Source organism: Schistocerca americana, chromosome 1 (genome assembly GCF_021461395.2).
Source record: "Schistocerca americana isolate TAMUIC-IGC-003095 chromosome 1, iqSchAmer2.1, whole genome shotgun sequence".
Lineage (NCBI taxonomy): Eukaryota > Metazoa > Arthropoda > Insecta > Orthoptera > Acrididae > Schistocerca > Schistocerca americana.
In genome coordinates, this window is record NC_060119.1 from 475036727 (window position 1) to 475058541 (window position 21815).

A 21815-nucleotide genomic window follows, 5' to 3' on the forward strand; every position below is an offset into this window, starting at 1 on the left:
CTAGAAATTATATATAAATCTGGCTCCATAAATATTTAGAATTTCTCCTAAGATATGTTATATAAGCTACAGTTCTTGTCAAATATTACAGGCACAATCAAACAACAGTATTGCAACAAAGAAACTTACTTGTGTTGTACCAACAGTTCAACTGTTGCAAACTCTGTTGCACAAAGATGCTGAACCTGCGTTAGACCACTAGTTTCATTAAAGTGCCTCCTCTGCACAGATGTTAATGTTACTGTAGGAAACATTTCATTTATGCTTGAAAAGAGTTTACTAGTTTGTTGATTTTCACAAAATGTGTGAGGGACCAGTATCTGCAGACAGAAATCATTGCATAAGACTCATAAATTGGAATATGAATTTTACAAACAATGGCTGCACCAAGTCAGGTAGCCAAGCTTTTGGGTGCTGATGAATGTCACTTCTCTTCAGCTCATGAAAGTATTGACATAAGATGGAGCCATCCTCCACTTTCCAGCTCATTTGTCGGTGAGCACACTCAGTGTAATTCTTGTTGAAGTCAGTAAAAAAACTGAAGAAAATGCCTCACACCACCTGAGGAAACTATTCATCCTGATGGTTAAATACCTCAAAAGTGGTATTCCTTCCCCACAAGCACCATCCACAACAATGTACCACACGAACTTCCCCTCTTTCTAGACAACAAGCCCAGTGAGGTCACCCTGCTTAACCTTGAACTCCCAGAATATCCTCCATCCAAGATCAGCTGTAGCCATAGCCACATTCAAACCCTACACAAGTAACCCGTCGCTCAGACCTAAACCTCTCATGCTGAATCCCTCTGTTCCATCAAAAGAACAGCTCCATCAAAGTTCCTTCTCCTCTTCCTCAAAACAATCCTCTCTAGTGCACATGGGATTTCTTGCTTCCAGTCTTGCCTCATATACCTTTCTGAAAAATATAGCAAAAACCTTACTCAACCTTGTTGTCATGAGCCTCCTGCGACCTGAAGGCAGATCGCTTGATACTCATCTTACCTTAAGACAAAGGCTCCACCACTGTGATACTTCACTGTTAGAAGTGTTAGTAAGTGGCAGAGGTGCCTTTCTGTCTAAAAGACACTTTGAGATACAAAATTGCTCCTAATGATCACAGCCTTCCACCCAGGTGAAGCTGCAAAAAATGCTAAAAACCCTACACCCCTCACACAGTCTACAACTGCCCCCATAGAATGGCTTACACCTACTAACTCAAGTGGTTTTATCTCCTATGTACTTCATAAAACAAATAAAAACAACCATCTCACTGTAACAGGCTTCAAAGCCCCTACTGAATGCATCACAAACCTGATAGACCATCACTTCCAATCCATCACATGGTGCCTCCTATTCTACGAGGGTAATCCCAAAAGTAAGGTCTCCTATTTTTTTATATGTATATAGACCTGTTTATTTTTACAATGGTTTACATCAGTTTACAGCTTGGAACATTTAGCTCTTTTTCGACATAATCACCATTTCTGTTGATGCATTTTTGTAGACACTGTGGCAGTTTTTGTATGCCCATGTCATACCAGCTCGCTGCCATGCTGTTCAGAAAGTTATGAACCTCTTCTTTCACCTTGTCGTCGGAGCAGAATCGCTTTCCGGCCAAATGTTCTTTTAACCTAGGGAACAGGTGATAGTCACTGGGTGCCAAGTCAGGACTATAGGGTGGTTGGGTGATTATGTTCCTCTGAAACTATTGCAGGAGAGCAACGGTTTGCCAAGTGATGTGTGGGTGAGCGTTGTCATGGAGAATGTGTATGCCCTTGCTCAACATTCCTCTTCTCTGGTTCTGAATTGCCCGTTTGAGTTTTTCAGAGTCTCACATACCTGTCAGTGTTAATTGTGGTCCCAGTGGCCATAAAGTTGACCAGCAATACCCCTTTCCAATCCCAAAAAACTGTTGTCATGACTTTACCGGCAGACCGTTTGTTTGAATTTCCGCGGCTTTGGCGAAGAAGGATGCCGCCACTGGCGTGATTGTTGCTTGGTCTCAGGTGTTAAGTGGTATGCCCAGGTTTTGTCACCGGTGACAATTGAGTCCAGAAAGTTGTCCTGTTCAGCTGCAAGGTGGTGAAGAAATGCGCAGGAAGCATCAACTCGTTGCCGCATGTGGTCCTCAGTCAGCATGCATGGCACCCATCTTGCGCACACGTTCCGGTAGTTCAATGTTTCTGTTAAAATGCTGTGAGCAGTGCTTCGGAAAACCTCAGGAACCAACGTGCAGAGATCATCCAGGGTGATCTGCCGATCTTCAAGCATGCTTTGCACAACCTTCAATACTGTCTCCTCAGACATTGACTCTAGTACCTCCCACCGCGGAAGTCGAACACGCGCCAGAACAAATGGACGTGGCCAGCCCATAGAGGGCTCCACGTCCGCGGCGGCTCTTCCACGCAGCGGCTCTCGTGCAGCGGGGGTGCCACCCCTACACCACGTGCAGACCGTGGCCAATAGCCGCTCCCTCGGGTTTCGTATATAGGGACCTGCTCTGCCCTAGTCCAGTCAGTCTGGTACTCGCTCTGGATTGCGTCTCTATCTCGGCGGTACTGCGTTCTGGTCGTTGCATGTTGTTGACATTTGCCTGGCTCTGGTTCCGAGTGGATTTTTTGTTGGTGTTTGGTGTTGTGGTTTCTACAAGCCTCCATTGTTTATCTCTTCCTTGTTGTGTCGGTCATAGTTGGTCGTTGTCGGTTATTGTCGGTTGTCGTTGGTCTGTCGTCCGACTCGTCCTTGTGTTTACCTGGTGGTGTGTGCTCCACCACCGGCGGCTTCCTTGCCTGGCGGCTCCGATCCGCAGCCCAAGGCGTTCCTGCGGTTGGTTTTGGTTACTACATTGACGGTCTCCCGTTCCTTTATTCGTCATGAGTTTCGGTTTGACCAGCAGCAAACTCTCTACACCACTTACGAACATTTTTGACATCCATGCATGACTCACCATACACTTCCGTCAATTGGCGATGGATTGCAATCAGCGCAGTGCCCTTTGCGTTCAAAAACCGAATAACTGTGCGCAATTTGCACTTGGCGGTAACATCCAATGGGAGCTCCATTCTCAACGGCTGTCAAGCCAAGACTAAGCATCTCTTCACAGTGTGCACATGTTTACACACAGTGTGTGTAGCACTCTTCATAACAGTGTGATGAACTACCACACAAACAGGGTTCTGTACTTATAAAAAAATAGGAGACCTTACTTTCGGGATTACCCTTGTACATAAAAGAAACAGTTACTTCTTCGATCATCTCAAATCCTCTCTCACCCTTCTCCCACCCAGAACCTTTCTTGACACCATTACAAAACCTTGCTGTAAACCAGTGTCCTACATATGCTAAAAGTCTCCCAAAAATCTTGTTTATTGGCAACGTCACCAACTGCATCCTTATACATAACCGTGTGCCATTTGAAGGCCAAACTCACAACAAATCAATGGAAAAGCTATGAGAATCATGATTGTGCCACTCTATACTAACTTTGTATGGCATTTTACAACACCCAGACGTTAAGCTGCAAGGCTTGGTACTGGTTTATTAATGTTACCTTAGTGGTCTGGACTCATGCTGAAGAATAATTCAATTCCCACAAGAGCTTAACTATTATTCTTAACTCATATTTATCTGGACCTTTTCCCAATTTGAAGCCATCATTCTTGATTTTGACCTCCATCTCAGTCAAGCTCACATTCCAACACCAGTCCATATAAAACCAATTAATAATCAATACCTCTACTTTGACAGCTGTCGCACCTTCCACAAATGCTTCCTTTCCTACCGTTTAACAATATGCAACAGATGAATGAAAGCCATGTTTTAAGTTTTTAAACATGACCACTAGATGGTGATATTAAGATACAACATTACTTTTCACTTAAGAGCCATCATTTGATTTTGATAAAACAATGGCCAGCTTAGTAATTTGCTTAGTAGTTAGATTACAGTGAGCCGTTAAAGAAACAGTGCTATGAAAAAAATCGAAGCTTTACATGAATGTTTTCATCAGATTATTTTCAAAATTTTCATAAAGAGCGAACTCCACGATGATGCCTAAAATCACTGCAATCAGCTGCTTATAATGAGCCAACTTCAGAAAAAAAAAACTGTTTGCATTTGCTTTGCAGAATTTTGACATGGTTGTGATTCTGTAGCTGTATAATTTTGTGAAAGTCAAATTAACTCAGTTATGCAGCACGATTGAATAGGACCAGTAAACCAACATGACACAGATGCAGTGTTACGTTCATTTTCTCCTTTTAACAAAGAAGATGCCATTGATCTGGGTTAAATTTCACACAACATCTGTGTTACACCAGATGAGCTTCAAGACAATGAGACTGCACTGTTTGCAATGATCGGGCAATCTGGGCATCGTTGGCCATTGGTGGAATCACCTATTGTTGGCTGAACTGTGACTGTACCCTTAACTACCATGTGAGGTGCAAGTTTTGACTCATGTATCTCAACGCCCCCTTACAGTCTATCAGACTTTGCAAGGAAAACTTGATTGCACTATGAAGTGACAGACATGATGACTCTAGTGGTCTATCAACTGGCAGAGGGGAGGGAGATACTCCAAACGCAAAAATGAGAATATATGATGAGAACTATTTATTGCTAGGCTTTACAGAAACTACAGTCAATAGTGAAGAATGTCCATAGTGTATGATTTGTTTAACCATTTCAGCTGCTGATAGTGTGAAGCCTAACAAGTTAAAGAGACATCTTGAAATCAAATATCCTGAAGTAACAGGAAAACCAAAAGACTTTTTTTACAATGAAACAAAATATTTATTGTCTACCCGGAAGAAATTTGCCAAGTTGACAAATGATAAATGATTTCTAAGGTCCTTTTAGCCTCTCATAAGATTTTGAATAGGACTGCTTAATGCAAGAAAAAAAAGCCCATATGGTTGCAGAAACTCTGGCTTTACCAGCAGCATATATATATATATATATATATATATATATCTAAAAACAAAGATGATGAGACTTACCAAACAAAAGCGCTGGCAGGTCGACAGACACACAAACAAACACAAACATACACACAAAATTCAAGCTTCATCAGGAAAGAGGGAAAGACGAAAGGATGTGGGTTTTAGGGAGAGGGTAAGGAGTCATTCCAATCCCGGGAGCGGAAAGACTTACCTTAGGGGGAAAAAAGGACAGGTATACACTCGCACACACACACATATCCATCCGCACATACACAGACACAAGCAGACATTTGTCTAACCTGTCTAAATATAAAAGAACAAGAGCATTTTAATACTCATTTGTGATACTTCACTGAAGAGTAAATTTAATAAAGTGTCTTTGTTGGAGTTTTGGATACAAATTAGCAAGGAGTTCCCAATGCTGAGCCAAAATGTGATGAAGATCCAGTGTCCTTTTGCAAAAAATATTTATGTGAGACTGGCTTTTCAGTTTTGCAGCTATGAAGTCAAACTACCATTCAAAACTCTATGTAAGCAAAGAACTTCAAGTTCCTGCTATTACACCACAACTTGAGAAACTTTCTTCTCAAAAGCAAGCTCATCCCTTCCAATGAATTCTGTAATTCAAATTTTTACTGCTCTTACAATCATTTATTAAATTCACTCTTCAATGAAGTATCACAAATGAGATTAATAAAATGCTCTTGTTCTTTTATATTTAGACATGGTGGTCCAGGAACATTTGTGAATGGACTTTTAATCCAATTAAATTTATCAAAATCATTGCTGAAATACTTTTTGAAGTGAACTTTTAGTGTTGCCAGATGATAAAGGAGACAAGGTTTTATCTCCAAATTATCTGTATCTTCTAGCAGTGACACTAGAGTAAGGAACATACTTGGCAAACCACTTTCTATTTGATTGTGCCACAACTCTAATTTCTTAATGAATGTCTCCACTTTTTCATTCCAAGATAGTACAGTTACATGATTATCTTGAAGTGAAGTGTTGAGAACATTTAGTTTCTCAAAATCTTCATTCCTGAGAGACTTTTCTTCTTTAAGAAACAGAATACCTCATATTCAACTTTTGCTTGCAATCCAACATGAATTCCAGACATTGAGTGAGCTCCATCTGTGCATACTTCAATGCACCTATTCCATGATGTCCTGTCTTGATTTAAAAAAAAAAAAAGGTTTTTGAATTAAAAGCAGTCTTGGTACCGACTTTTTTTTTTTTTATTATTATTAACAATGCATTTCACCTTCATGAGGCATCTTCATATTATCTTAAAATTTTCCTTTTACAGCATATTAAAAACAATTAAATGGCTCTGAATCACATATTAATTAGATGGACAAGCAGAGAGCTTTTTCTTTTCCAATATTTTAAAAACCATATAAAGGCTCTTTGCTAAATTGAAGCACATGTCTAATCAGATGGAACTGCAGATCTTAATAAAGTCGTACCAGCAGGTCAGAATAGTGCAATTGTAGACCCACACTCACAAACGTAATACACAGAGCAACCTGCCATAACTTCACAGCAGGAACATCAAGTGGAAATATAGGCAAGCAGTGGAATCCACTGCTGAGAGTTTCAGCTTTTTTCAGTATCAGATAACAGAAAAGTGTTTTCTCTCGAATGTTAAGCTCATCAATGAAATAAACATAAATAGTCAAATGAGCACTATGTGTTTCATACACCTGAAGTGCAGAATAGTTGTTACTTAATTTATCTTTTCATTGCTCAGGTAAATCATGAGAAATATCTAAAATTCTTCTGTGCACTCTCATTAGAGATAGCAATACTTTTCAGCTGTTGAGCAAATGAGTCACTAAACATTCTTGATAATATATATACACGTGGAATGGTGAAAATGTACAGTGAAAATATGAATTGTAGTGGACTCAACAGCAATCAGGGGTGAATACCAGGGGACATCATCAGCGTCATTACTCACTCACCCACTTTTCTAAAAAAAGTAGTAAGAATGTTTATATTTTTACATATATCAGGCATTACTCTGAGTTATATGCTTGCATAGCAACTGTCTGCAAACTTATGTTTACAATCACAGTGCTATATGAAATTCTGATAACTGTGAGTTCACACTTTGATTTTATAGTGTATAAATTATGATGTCGTTGCTATTATAGTTCTTAAACCAAATGCATGACACATGCACTTCTAAAATTTTTGGATGAATGCTTTTCAAGTGCTGCATTTCTCTAAATTGCAATTTCTTGGATGTTATCTACAGTGATGTACTAAGCACTGGCAGTAACAAATTATTATTGTTATTAAATGTTTAATATATTTTATAATAATTAAACAATTTATTATTATTATACTAAAATATTCTCTACTTACTGTTATTATTATTACTATTATTAAAATCATAAACATTTATGGCACATTGAAAGTGAGGACAAAGACAAGTTATATTTAGCCAAAGACAAACTGACACCTCCCCCCCCCCCCCCCCCATACACACACACACACATACACACACACACACACACACACACACACAAATCCCCAAAGATATGAACCCTGGATTCATATCTGACAGCAATAACTGTCAAGTACCAATGACATAACTAAATACAGTGATAGTGGGTGCTTTAAATACTATGAGATAAGATGACAATATTCCACGATAAGTTAATAAAGCCACTGAGATGACAGGTCCTGGGAAGACCCCATAGAGTAATGGATGGATTACAATGAAAATAAGCAGCAAAGAAGTAAATCTGATAAAATGATATGAATGCATTCAGAAAGACAGGACAGATTTCCTAGTTAGATATCATACTTCATATGGAACTTGAAGCAACAAATGCAGATGTGGTACGTGGGAGAAACCAAAATGTGCAGCAAATGAAAGTGTACACTGAGTTTCACATTTTTATTGAAAGGAAGGATAAGCAAAGGCATAAAAAAATATATCATAAATGTAAGACAATCAGGCTGCAAGAACATAAAAATAGGAACTTATTCTGGTGAAGGTACAATGCTTCAGAGCATGGTCACATTTCCAGAATAATAAAATGGAGCATTATTTTCCATCTTTCATTATAATAAAGAACGTTATCATCCAGAATGTGGAAATTACATTGCCCGGCAAAGAATTAAGTTATCTGGAGCAGCATACCAGTAGTAAAGGTGAAGCATTTTAAATTACCATAAACGTTTCAAAAAGGCCTATTCCAGTATGTTTAGTAACAATATGTGTCATTTGAATGATTGTTTCACAGCTTGCACTATTTGGATCCTTCCCACGGGCACCAGCTCTTCTGATTGTGTAAGTGGGAAGTCTCCTTGCAACATATTCATTTCCATAACACCCCTGGCCTCAACCTTCACTACTCCCTGTCCTCCCCCTGCCTATCCTCTACCCTGCTCCCACTCCAATACTACACTCCCCTTTTTTCCGCCAGTGCACCTACACAGTCTTTTCCCCTTCTCAACTATTCTTCTCCCCTGCCCTTCCCCCTAACACAGCCACTGATGCTGTGCCTTAAAGCCCTATCCTATCCCAACCACATCCCTGAAACACTCTCAAATGCCCTATCCTACACACACCACAACCCTGGTATCTCTCCCCCTCCCCAGCCCATGTCTCTCACCCCTCCTCACCCTATGTCTCTTCTGTAGCCCATATATCCATCCCAGTTAGAATGCTGCTCACCTCAAATGCAGTCGCAGTCAGGCCTTAGCAGCCAGAAGACAGTGATCACCTGTGTGAGAGAGGTGCTTCTGTGAGTTTTCTGTGTCTCATGAAGGACTTAGACCAAAAACTGAATATTTCAAGCATTCTTTTCCATTTGTGCATGTTTGCAACTCAATGCCTCACTATGGATGAGTAGCAATCTATCCTTTCCATATCGTTATTCCATCCTGGATTTTTCAGTGTCTGATTTTACTTAATGGCTTCCTTCCATACGCAACCCAGTGCTGATTCTCCTTCTTACTATTCTGTATCACATTACATTACTTAGTGTCCATACTTTTTTCCTTGTTTTATTGTCATCTTTCAACCTGAACACGCTGCCCACTGCTTACCACACACCTTGTGAATCTCTGACTTCTGAGCTACCCTGTATCAATGGTCTCATCAGCACACAACACACAGTTATAAGCTAGCATGGATTGTAGGTGTAGTGATACAATTATTCCTGGACCTTCAGGCTGATTTCATCAACTCCCTTCACCTGACATATTTTTGCACATTTTCCTGTACCTCGTGTACTTTCTTGTACCTCATACCTTACAGCCTGCCTCCCTCTTTTTCCTTATTGATGCACACACTTTATTGACTTACTGATCTCACCTAATCCAATAAAACCTGTTGACCCCTCTCTTCACATACATCCACTCACTGACCTGCACCCACTCTATTATTGCATTTTTATTTATTTTTTCGTTTTGGTCTCTTCCTGTTTTCACATCAATTGTATTTCACTTTTGTTTTTCACTAAAGCTCCTACTTACTCAGGTTTCCTCTCATTTCATTATACTTCATGCGTTTTATATTTTTTTGTGATTTTGCCATATATTTTTTACGTTTTTTTTTATGCTCGACTACAGATCTTTGCTCTTTCCATCTGTGCCAATTCACAGGAGCTTCCTTATACCTAGCCAGAACGAAGACTTGCATATTGTTCCTATCTAGGTGCCTCCTTCACAGAATCCACCCAAACAGTTTGACCTTCAAATTGCTCACCTCCAGCTGCAGCCCCTACTCTCACAGTGAGCTCTTTCTATTCAAATTCCATCATACCATAGCTCTCACCAGCCTAGTCTTGCATAACCATATAAATCAGGCCCAGATTTCTTTGCAATAACTCTTCTCCATCAGTAAGGTCCTTCTGCTCTGCAATCCCGAATTCCTGCATTCCATTTCACAGATCAAAACCCTTACCCTCCAGGAATTAGGACTTAATTCGTTACAAGTCCATAGACCATTTGAGTGATTCTTTTATTGAAATGATGCAAAAATGAGCAGTGTGCACAACACCATTCATAAACCTGGCTTGGAATAACAATACCATTATCACCGCCAGTACAACAGTCTACATAAAACTTGCTCCACATCCACTCACAGCTGCCAAATCCTGCGTCACATATGCATTACATTTACCACACCATCAGACTCTTCCTCTCACCAGTCCACAGAACCCAGAACCTAAACAGACCCACAACACAGTTATGAACCTCTCCTTCAAAAGCCTCAGTCACCTGCAAATCAATACTTTCCATAAGCTTCACGTTTTGTCCCACTCCCAAGTTAAATAACGCTGGGCTTATTAAAGACCTTTTCTCCTTGTTCAATTCACTACAGTGGAAACACTTTTTAGTCACTAACCCTATTAATCACACTCAAAAAAAAAATTGAAATCTGCTTGACTCACTCTATTACTCCATCTAAACATGATCCAACCGCCCCCCCTCCCACTTGTCATGTCCCCAAAATTATCCCCTGACAACTTTCAAAAATTTTCTGACCTTGAACTTTACCTCACCATCATTCCCCAAATTCCTTAACATGGAAACCAGCCTTACATCCACCGATAGAACTGAAATCCTGCACCTAAAAACTGATCGCAAACTTACCATCCCATTTGCCAAAAAAGGCTCCACACTGTGGTTATGAATCACAGGGATTATCTGGCAGAGGGACTCTGTCAGCTGTCAGTCAAGTCCATTGACATGCGCTGTCATAGTGACCCCATTCCTGAAAGCCATCAGCATCTTCAGTCCTTCTTCAAGTCCTTAGATCCATTCCAAACTTCTCTCTTGAGTCTAATTCTCTCCTCATCCCTACCATTCCCCACACATCTACCTTCTACAAAGTACGTAAACCCATCCACCCATGATGCAACATTTTGGGTGATTACTGTGCCCTAACTAAATCTCTGCGCTTGTGGACTAACACCTCCAGATTATTACCTGTCACCTACTTCCTCTTTGGACTTGACATTTCTTGTTCCTGCACCACCCTGCTCATCATTGTTGGTGTCACTCTCTTTACACTATTGTCCTCATTGCCCATGGCCTTGCTACTATTGAACATTCTCTTTCGCAGTGCCCAACTGTCTGGAAACCTACAACTTCCTTCCTTGTCAGCATGACCAACTATATCGTCATTTCAGTTACTTCTTTTTTGAAGGCGTCACTTACAAACAATCCAATACTAACCTATTTATGGGCCACCTAGAGGAATCCATCCTAACCACCCAGAATCCCGAACACATAATCTGGTTCAGATTAACTGCTGACATCTTCATGATCTTGACCAAAGGTGAGGACACCCTATCCACATTCCTCCAGAACCTCAACATCTTCTCCCCCACTAGCTTCACATGGTCCTCCTGAGATCCAACAAGCCATCTTACTTGATGTCAACCTCCCTCTCAAAAATGACTACAACAGTACCTCTGTCCACATGAGACTTACCAAGCACCAACAGTAACTCCACTTCCATAGCTGCAACCCATTCCACTCCAAAAAGTCTTTCCATACAGCCTAACAACCTGTGGTCATTGCATCTGTAGTAATGAGTAGCCCTTTTCTAATTAAGCCAAGGGTATCATCACTGAGACCTTCACTGACCAAAATTACTCTCCCAACCTTGTTCAGAAATAGACGTCTCATGTCTTGCCCGCTCAGTCACCTAGCATCCCACAGAAACCCACTGTCCAGCCACAAAGGAGCACTCCCCTCATGACTGGAGCGAACTGAATCATATTCTTTGTCAGGGTTTCGACTAACTCTCATCATGCTCTGAAATGAGAAATATCCGTCCCACAATGGTATTCTGCCAACCAACCAATCTACACAAGATCCTTGTCCCTCCTACTCCACTCCTACTCCCAACACCTTCAGTTGTGCCTCATATCCCTGCAATAGACATAGATGCATGACCTGGCACATAAATTCTTTCACTACCACCTAGTACAATCCTGTCAGAGGCATCTGCTATCCCGCCTAAGGCAGCACCACCTGTGAAAGCAGCTGTGTGGTCTACCAACATAGCTGCAAATACACATCTCAGATAGATTCCTGTTCACCTAAGATGCAGTTGCAGTTGGGCCTTGGGGCCCGGAGACAACAATTGTCATGTGTGTGAGTTGTGCTTGTGCGAATGTATGAGAGTTTTCTATGTATGATGAAGGACTTAGTCCAGGAGCTGAATATTTCAAGCATTTTTTTCCACTGTGCCTGTCTGTGGTTCAACACCTCCTCTATGTCATGAGTAGCAAATTTATCTTTGGCATATTGTTATTTTCCACTGGGTTTTCCACTGCATGACTAGTTTAGGCTAGCAATTATCCATCCTGGATTTCCTGTTGCATTATTAGGTTAGACTAGTAATTATGGAAAAGAATCTGATAGATTGCTTACCAAGGACATTGAACTTATTCTATTTACACTGCATTTACATTTGTATGTTTATTGATATATATCTATAGGTTGTGAACACATTTTCAATTATCATGTTTCTCAATACGACAAAACATAAAGAGACATTTCTGATTATGTATATTATCTATCTACCTGACATTTACAGATTGTTGATGAATATTGTATCTTTTATGCCCTGGGTTTGATTCAACATTAATTATAATTTATTATTTGTATGAGGAAAGATACCTGTGGTGTGGAATTTAAGCAAGATTCTAGCAAAAGAGATTGAAATGGATGATTGGTCCCAGAGACAAGAAAGAAAACGAAAATTATTAAAATATTATTCTTATTTTAATGGGTTACGTATAACGTAATACAGTCTGGCAAACAGTACAGACAGTTACTGTTTACAGGGACACTTGTAACAAATATAGACTCATGGTGAGTCAGTTAAATCAGTGTCTACACAATTCTGACACGTAAAAATGTCACCCCCCCCCCCCTCCCCACCCTTTCTTGTTCCATGGACGTACTGCCAGAATATCTATAAATTGTATGTACGAAATTTGAGGAGGGGAGTGTAACAGACTGAGATTCACCTTTTGAAGTATATGGTACATCTCTTTCATAAACATTATAATTTAATTGTATGGACATATATTTTTTATCAGGTCTTGATTTTCATTTTACACTAATCATTCTACAAGGTAAGTCAGCAGGAAAAGTACATGCTTCAAGGGATGATAGTATTAGTGATTCTGAATGGAAAACTTCATATATGTACAGATACCCTATTCCAAATGATTTGCGAGATAGAACACATTTAATGCACATGGTTATTTATTTTCTGTATTAGTCAAACACTGCCAGTGTTCGCAATGTACCACAGTACTACTAAGGAAAATGAGACAACCAATTTGATATAGGACATTTGTGGTCTATCAGTTCAGGAAACTACCTCAAACTGGCCCACCTACGCTACAGCTACCTAAGCTACAGCACAGTCATACAAGATTTTCAGTATTCTCACACATTCTTTGTGCAAATTATTATTATAAATAATGTAGAAAGTTTATGTAATAACTTCAAGTTGAACAAATATATTTCAAGGGAGACGCAATACATGAAAGTCACAGATCAAGTAAACAGAGTAAGATGTGTGTACACTTTAACAGTCAAATCATAACTGAGTCCAAGGCTAGTGGCCGCTGGCTGGCTGGCTGGCCGCTTAGTTGGCACTGCTCCTGCATGGCTGGCAGACGGCGTCGCATGTAGAGGACGCGCGTAACTGCGTGGCGGCACTTTGAAAGATCGGTGAGTCACAAAACTTTTCCCCTCTTTGAATTTTTTGCACAGGTCTTGATGGAGGTGGCCTGTAGATTGCTAACGTCCATAGGTGATGTTTGACTGGCCATAAAGTCTCGAGGAGGAGGCTTCCCGTACGGATGGAAGTGTCCCCGATGATAATGGGTCGAGATGACACGAGATGTGGGGGTCGAACCTGCAGACAGCGCCGCATGTAGAGGACGAGCGTAACTGCGCGGTGGCACTTTGAAAGATCGGTGAGTAACAACACTTTTCCCCCCTTTGAATTTTTTGCACAGGTCTTGATGGAGATGGCCTGTAGATTGCTAACGTCCATAGGTGTTGTTTGACTGGCCGTAAAGTCTCGAGGAGGAGGCTCTCCGTACGGATGGAAGTGTCCCTGATGATAACGGGTCGAGATGACAGGAGACGTGGGGGTCGAATCTGTTGGGGCCCGGTGCACCAATCCACCCATTGTGGCAATTCCGGTTGTTATAACAGGAGACATGGGCGATGTGTCCGCGTCTGTAGGAGAAGGAGGCGAGTTGAGTTGCTCCGAAAGATGATGGTCATCTGGTTCCTGCATGAGCACATCTCCTGGTGGCGTCAGTTCTTGTGCTGGCTCCGATATGATGGTGAGAGGACTGCGTTGTGAGTAATGAGAGATTCCAGTATCCTGAGTGTCAGGTAGAACCGAAGGTGGTGTAGCAGCATCCGGAACAGGCGTTGCCAGCACACGAGGCCGAAGCTGGTCCGAATGACGCACGGCAACACCCGTGTCCGTCTGGATTTCATACAAGCGTTGGCCACGGTGTCGTAAGATGCGGCCAGGACTCCAGTTTGGCCGCCTACTATATCCCTGTACCCATACAAGGCCGTCGGCGGTGAACCGGCCAAGTGAAGGCACCTGCGGCCGTGAGGTGGAAGGCCGCTGAAGATGAAGTAGCATGCAGTGCTGTTGGCCATGTAAGAGCTCAGCCGGGCTGTGGTCGCCCATGGGGGTGAAACGGTAAGAAGCCAGAAATTGGAGAAGCACATCATCAGCAGAAGTCAGGAGTTTCGTCATCTGAGCCTTAAATGTGCGGATCAGTCACTCAGCCTCACCGTTTGACTGTGGATGGAACGGAGGGATCGTGACATGCATAACGCCGTGACGGGCACAAAAATCTGCAAAATCGGAAGAGGCAAATTGCGGGCCATTATCAGTAACAAGAGTAGAGGGAAGGCCTTCCAAAGAGAAAATGCGAGCTAGAGCATTGGTGGTTGCCGCGGTGGTAGGCGACGTGCAACGGAAAATGAAAGGAAAGTTAGAATAGGAGTCAATAACGAGAAGCCAATAAGTACCTAAAAAAGGTCCTGTGAAGTCAGCATGAATACGCTGCCAGGGCTTCTCAGGCAAAGGCCACAGTGACAAAGATGACTTCGGGGCAGCGGCCTGTGATGCACAAGGGCCGCAGGCAGCGACCATGTGTGCGATTTCAGAGTCGATGCCGGGTCAGTACACATGACAGCGCACCAGAGATTTTGTGCGAGAGACACCCCAGTGCCGTTGGTGAAGGAGGCACAAGACCGAAGCACGCAAAGACGCGGGTACCACAAGACGCGGCTCTTCTTCCTCCTCCCACAGGTGTCTGGAGTCAAGAGTTCTTCAAAATATTCTCACCACATGATCTTGAGTTGTTCTTTATTTTCTAGCTCTTGGCCACTTTTATTCACTGTTTGAACATAGTCCATCATATAATTCCATCTCTTACTTTTAACCATCTCATATAGCACCTTTCTGAATCTGCACTAGCTTCCTCCATCATTCTACTCCACACATCCATCCACCCACCTTCTTCTGTCCTCTGCCACCACTCTTTTTTGCCTCTGCCTTTCTTGTCTGGTACTCTTCTCTTGTCTCTACTGTTCTTTTCAGGAAGCATGCACTAAAGAATCTATTCTTCTTCTGCACCATATCTTTCATTTATTAATTCCACCATGGTGTTTCCTTCCACCATGGTGTTTCCTTTCACCACAGTCTCTCCTTCCACCATGGTGTTTCCTTTCATCTCTTTTTGTTGCTTGTTTTACCAAATGCTATTTCTGCCACACTAGCTAATGTCCTCATAAATCTACCCAACTCTAATGACATTGATGTTGACAGAACATTACTCCTCCTCCCCCCCCCCCTCCCAAATCTATCCAATTCCTCTACCATTCGGATATCTTTTCTTCGATATTCTGAGGAAATCATCCCTACTCTCTTCTTCCTTCAGCTTCTATATCCTTACAAACCTATCCTGGTTTTCTGTCCCTTTCTTTAGCCCTATTAACATTCATGATCAGCAGTTGATAGTTGTTAGCCAAGGCCTCTGGTGGTATTACCTTGAGAACTGTTATGTTCCCATTCATTTCTCAATCATACTGAATAGTCAGCTACAACTTTCTACTGAAATTATTGATGTGACAGGTAATCTTGTGGCTCTCCTTTTTCTGGAAACAACAGTTTCTGACCAACAAAACATTCCTTTGGCAGAAACTTATAAGTCTTTTACCTTCCTCATTTTGATTGCCCCACCCCTCTGGCACAATCACACTTCATAGCCTTGTTCTCTTCCAACGTGCTTGTTTCAACTCCCATTATAATCACATTCTTTCCTCCGTCTGTGTCTATATTCCTATTTAAAATTCTTGTTTTTCTGCAGAAGTGCAGCCTACGTGTGGGGCATACACTTGTAATATCTTCATCGTATGTCTCTTCAGTGATATTTTTACTATCATCATCCTGTCACTTATTCTCTTCACATCTTATTTTAACTTTTCTGTCATTACTACTCCCATTCCATTTCTCCTTCTATCAGGAATCCCCTCAAATATAATTGACAGCCTATTCTCAATTCCCTCCTTCCTTCTCCTTTCCACCTTGTTTCTGCCAACCCAAACAAATCCAATTTCCCCCTTTCCATCATATCCACCATCTCCCTCAACCTTCTCTGTCAATGAATATCTCACTCAGCCTTCTCTGTCAATGTGCGAATATTCATTGCTCCAAATGATAATCCATGTTCACCGCAGGTTCTTGGTCTATCCTTTCCACAGCTTGTTCCATTCACGAAAGCAATAGGATTATCCATTACTGGCTTGCTGGACCTATTGTAGCTTCACCAGAACCCAACTGACCATCACTTTTCAGGGTTCCTGTAGGACCTTCACAACCACCAATCGGTCTCAGGGCACAAACAGTCTCCACTGTACTTTGCCCCTACAGGCTGCCTTTGCCCATCTCCTACATTGTGATTGATGAGTTGGACTTGTGGGAGAAATTGCAATAATCTCAATTAATTACTTGAGGAAACTACAACTTATGACCAAAAATCTTTTTTCAGTCATTAGTATATCCTGCAAGGAGAAGTGTTTCATTGCATAATCTATACACAATTACAGGTACACCATCAGGTCCACATGCTTTTCCTCTGTTGAGTGATTGCAATTAATTTTCTATTCCATGACCACTTATCTCAGTCTCAACAATGATGTGGTGATTGAAAAAGAGAGCCATACTATCATATTCCACAGCTAAACAACCTCTGATCTGTAGTCGATGAGTCAAGATGTATTTTCTGAAAGACTGAAATGTAACAGTAACAACTATTTATAAAGAAAATGGAGATACACAAGTGACCTCTAATTGTAGACTCATTTTTCTTCTTCTCACATTCTCAAATATTTTTGAGAAGATAGCTTACAATACAACATTGTACCATCTTTCTAAGAATAGCGTTTAACAACAGCCCCATTTGGCTTCATGTAGTTTTCTACTACATAGCTGAAAGGTTCAAATCTTCCTCTATTACTACAAATCTTACCTACAAACAAGTTGCCCAGATAATCTCCTCTACTTACTTTCTGACAAACACAGCTCCCACTTTCAAAAACTCAGCTGCACCCCCTTTCTTACACAGTGCCACCTAGGCCTCAAATGTTTCATTATGGTACACCAACAAGGATAAGACTTTCACAAGTCTAGCCCTGAAATAAGATCATCTCTCTCTGACAATACTCCCACATCACCAACAGTAACCCATCTAACCTCTGTAACATTTGTGTAAAACCATATGACCTCCCAGTACCTTTATCCCTACCGCACAGTTCAAACTCTCACGTCATTCCCACTGTAAAACTTGTTTCTTGTCTCCACCAATTACCACTTACTCCAGCTCCACCAATGGTAAATCTTACAACATCAAAGGCAGAGCAACATTTGAAGCCATGCATGTTATTTACAAACAAATGTTTTCACTGCATGTCTTTTTTTATAGTAATATGACTGTAACTAAACTGGCAGAACTTTGAATGAACACAGAAGAACTGTTCATATTGTGGCCACCCAGTATCTATTTACTCTACAGCATGATTCAAAACACCTGAGTAAACACTAAACCCCATACATACTGTTTGGATCTTCCCGCTGAATACTAGTTTCCTTGAACACCATAGATGGGACCGTAGTCCTCTATATATTCATGCATCCTAGTACTATAAAGGGCTTAACACCCATTAAGACCCCAAAATATTTTTTTTATGATTAAGAATATTATTATTTATTGAATTTCTATTTTATCTACATGTTTCTTTATGTCTCTCTTTTAGGTTTCCCACACACTTTTTCTGCTTTCCTCCTGGTTCTTAATTGGATTATGAATATGATTTTTTATTTCTCTTTCTCTTTACTCCACCCTCACTGGTACTGTGCTTGTCAATGTACCATCTTTGACCTTCTGCTTATGACTTTCCCTTCTTCTTTGTCTCTTTCTGTACTCACAACACATTGGTCCATCTCAACTTCCCTCTCAGCCTCCCAACAAATAACTGTTTCCTCTACGAGGAAGGAACATAAAATTTCTGAAATCTAAGACAAACTTTTTCTGCTTTTAAGTGTTCCTGTTGACAGTGCTTGAAATTTCACTTCCTGACAGTAATGATTGGCAAGCCATTCTTTCTAGTTATAATTTAACAATTTTCACAACTGAAATTCAATTTTGATACAAATAAAAAATAGTACGACATGTTCCAGATGTTATTGTGGGGAATAGCATCTAGTCAAAACGACTGATTTTTCATCACACTGGATGAACATAGTTTTTATTACAGTTTTGATTTTCACAGAGTGCCATCTTCTGATCATAAGGTATGCTGTAAAATCGAAAATGCACTTTGCTCCAAAACTTTGTAACATGTGGTATGTTATTCAGTATTATTATGTACTTCTTACATATGCCAGGTTATTCAGTATTTCTACACATCATATAATATTAAACCTTCAAAGGAGCTACATTTTTAGTGACCCCTTTGATATAAAACCAGTGACCACTACAGCTGTTGCACAATTCAGAAACACTAATCCTGTAATAAATGTCCGAATTATCACAGTTTCATTACACCATATTTCAAAAATAAATAAAATATTATGTATACAAATTTTGTATATAGCTAGGGCAAAACTTACTTCAACAGGATTGAATATATTCACTTTTGTAAGTGTACTGACATAACTCTGACTGTCACTTATTTGACAGAGGACCAGATGAGGATGTCGAACATCAAGTGCTGCAATTCCCACTTCTCCTCGAGCATAGCCACGACCCTCACAGATTGCTTTTTCAATAGAACAAAAAACAAAGTCCAAAATTATTATTGAAAATTACTCAATATGACTGTTCTTTTCATGTAGATCTTATATAAACAGAAATATTTTCATCGATTTCTCAACTAATAAAGTACACGGACGAAGCATAATAGTTGCGTAAGGAATAGTGCATAAATACGCTATGGCACAGAAAAAAATTGTAATTGGATAGACAATTTACATTCCATTGAAAAGATATGACACATCAAGCAACAAAATGCACAAATTAAACATAAAAATGGCCAAAAATTAATTTCTGCCCATCTCTGAAAGATGAGACTTGGGAGACAGTCACATGTAAGCTACATACATATAATGGTAAGACTATATTAGCAGTGTTGCCAGTAGGCCAACACAATGAGGTACCTTTTTTATGTGCAAAGCAGGCAGAAGGAGGCCTTTTTGTTAACTTATCCACAGGGTGATGCAGTTGCTTAGCAAATTCACACATGGGGCACCATCCAGTGTATGGCCATTGATCTCTACTTCTGGTATCTGTAAGTGAATATAATTTGTCTGGATCTCCATAACATGAGTTTTTGTGAAATTAAGGGTTATGCTCCTAGATGTGAACCATGAACCAGTTGTAATCTTGTTTCATTATTCTCCTGGCTGTGTCTGGTATGGGTGTATTTGGCTATTTCTGTTATTAGAGAACATTTTATAGTTTTTGAAGATGTCTCCAATAATCAGAGTAAATCATTTATGCAGGCCAAGATGAGGAGGAAATTGAGGATGTAAGCTTGTGGAACGCCACATTTAAGGTTTTCCCACTCTGAATTTAGTTTTATTCCTATTCTATCATTTCTAATGTGATCATCTATTTTCTGTTGCTAACATGCACCTCCATCCTTGCAGACGGAATGCATTTAATGCCATACCAGTTTGTTTTCCATAGTATAATTTTACGGTCTACATGATCAAAAATGTTAGCAATATCACAGAAAATGCCAACATCTTCGTCTTATTTACTTCTAACTGCAGTGATTTTCTGATATTATAAATTCTTATCCATAGAGAAGCTTTTACAAAAGCCAAAAACTCAGAGAACAAGGAATGATATAAGTGTGTCTGTAATTAGCATACATCCAGTTCTATAAATGGATGGTACTGCTTCTTATTTCAGTCTTTCATGAAATATACCTTTACTTATAGGCTTGTTACAAAGGTAACTCAGGGGAGGGCTGGGGGCTACCAACTATGCATTAGATTGGAATACTGTATAACGACATTCGTAGTCACAAGAGTTGCTACTGTAGTGACCTAATGATATTTGTAGGCTTTTAACAGGCGATTTAGCAAAACTGGTGACTGATGGCAGAGTATTCAATGACTTTTTAAGTAAATTTAATAGACCTGCCTTTAATGGATCATTTATATCCCTGTGTTTTTAGCTACTTTTAGGAATTTAGTGGCCCACAAATTGAATTTAATATCATTTGTCTCACAGCTACTGGCTTTAGGAAGTTGAGTAGCATTTGCTTCATCAGGTTTCTTCGTTTCATGTCCAATAATGATCCAAACTGTCCTTACTTTGTTATTGGAATCATGAATTTTTGTGTGTAGTACATTTTTTCTTTATTTTTGTTGACACAGTGAAGATTTTTACATGACAGATTGTAGTGAATTTGTGAGTCTTGATTAAAGTTATTCACCTGCTATAAATTAAGCACTTTCCTCCTAGCACACGACATTTTAATCTCAGATGTTAGTTTCCCTTTCTCTCACCTGCCAATATAACTGTGCCCGTGCCATTGTGAAGAAAAACTGGATTCATATTAATGTAAGAAAACTTCTATGAGAGAAATAAATTTTTCATCTATTGTGTGTCCTTGGTAAACTTCTTCCCATTTTTCATTAAGTAAATTCTCATTGAATAGTGTATCTGAGGCAATATTTACAATGCTATGAAATCTTACTTTTCCCTTCTGAGTTTAAACCTGATTTTTTGTAAATTTAATTTCTGCCACTTGATTATAATGGTCAGAAAATGACATATTATGAGACTCCCATCTGTTTCATGAAATACAGTTGGATTTAGAAATAAATTGTTAATTGTTATGGCACTATGCCCTATTCTTGTTGGAAATGTTATTGCAAGTATCAGAGCAAAATTAGAGACATCAGTGATTCCAGGTGCCTTTGTCCACAACTATTTGGATGTAATCAACATTGAAATCACTGTATACAATCAGTGGACAATTATTTATGTTAAGTCTAAATACTCTGAAAGTTTAAAACATTTCCCATTTATGATCTGTACACTTCAGAACAACTACTATGTTTGTTTCTACTTATACTGCTGAAATACAGCACTTAAAGAAGTGTTCAGTGCAGTACTCGCAAGGGTTTTATGGCCTATGACTCAATTCAACTTTGTTCTATACATAGTAACTCCTCCTTTAATCAGATCAGGCCTATAGTAATGTGATACTGTTTATATTTATCTAGGTGCATCTGTTCAGCAATGATTTCTATCTTGAC

At 40.0% G+C, this 21815-nt stretch overlaps 1 protein-coding gene across 1 annotated transcript in view; it reads right to left on the reverse strand.

Annotated features, from left to right (window-relative positions):
* Positions 1-21815, reverse strand: part of LOC124623963 (mutS protein homolog 4-like) — a 303421-nt gene that overhangs the window by 269560 nt on the left and 12046 nt on the right. The window contains exons 4-5 of the mRNA XM_047149077.1: positions 19152-19300; positions 130-320 (exon numbers count right to left, since the gene is read on the reverse strand). Coding sequence (XP_047005033.1) covers positions 130-320; positions 19152-19300 — 340 coding nt within the window. The remainder of the gene's footprint in view (positions 1-129; positions 321-19151; positions 19301-21815) is intronic.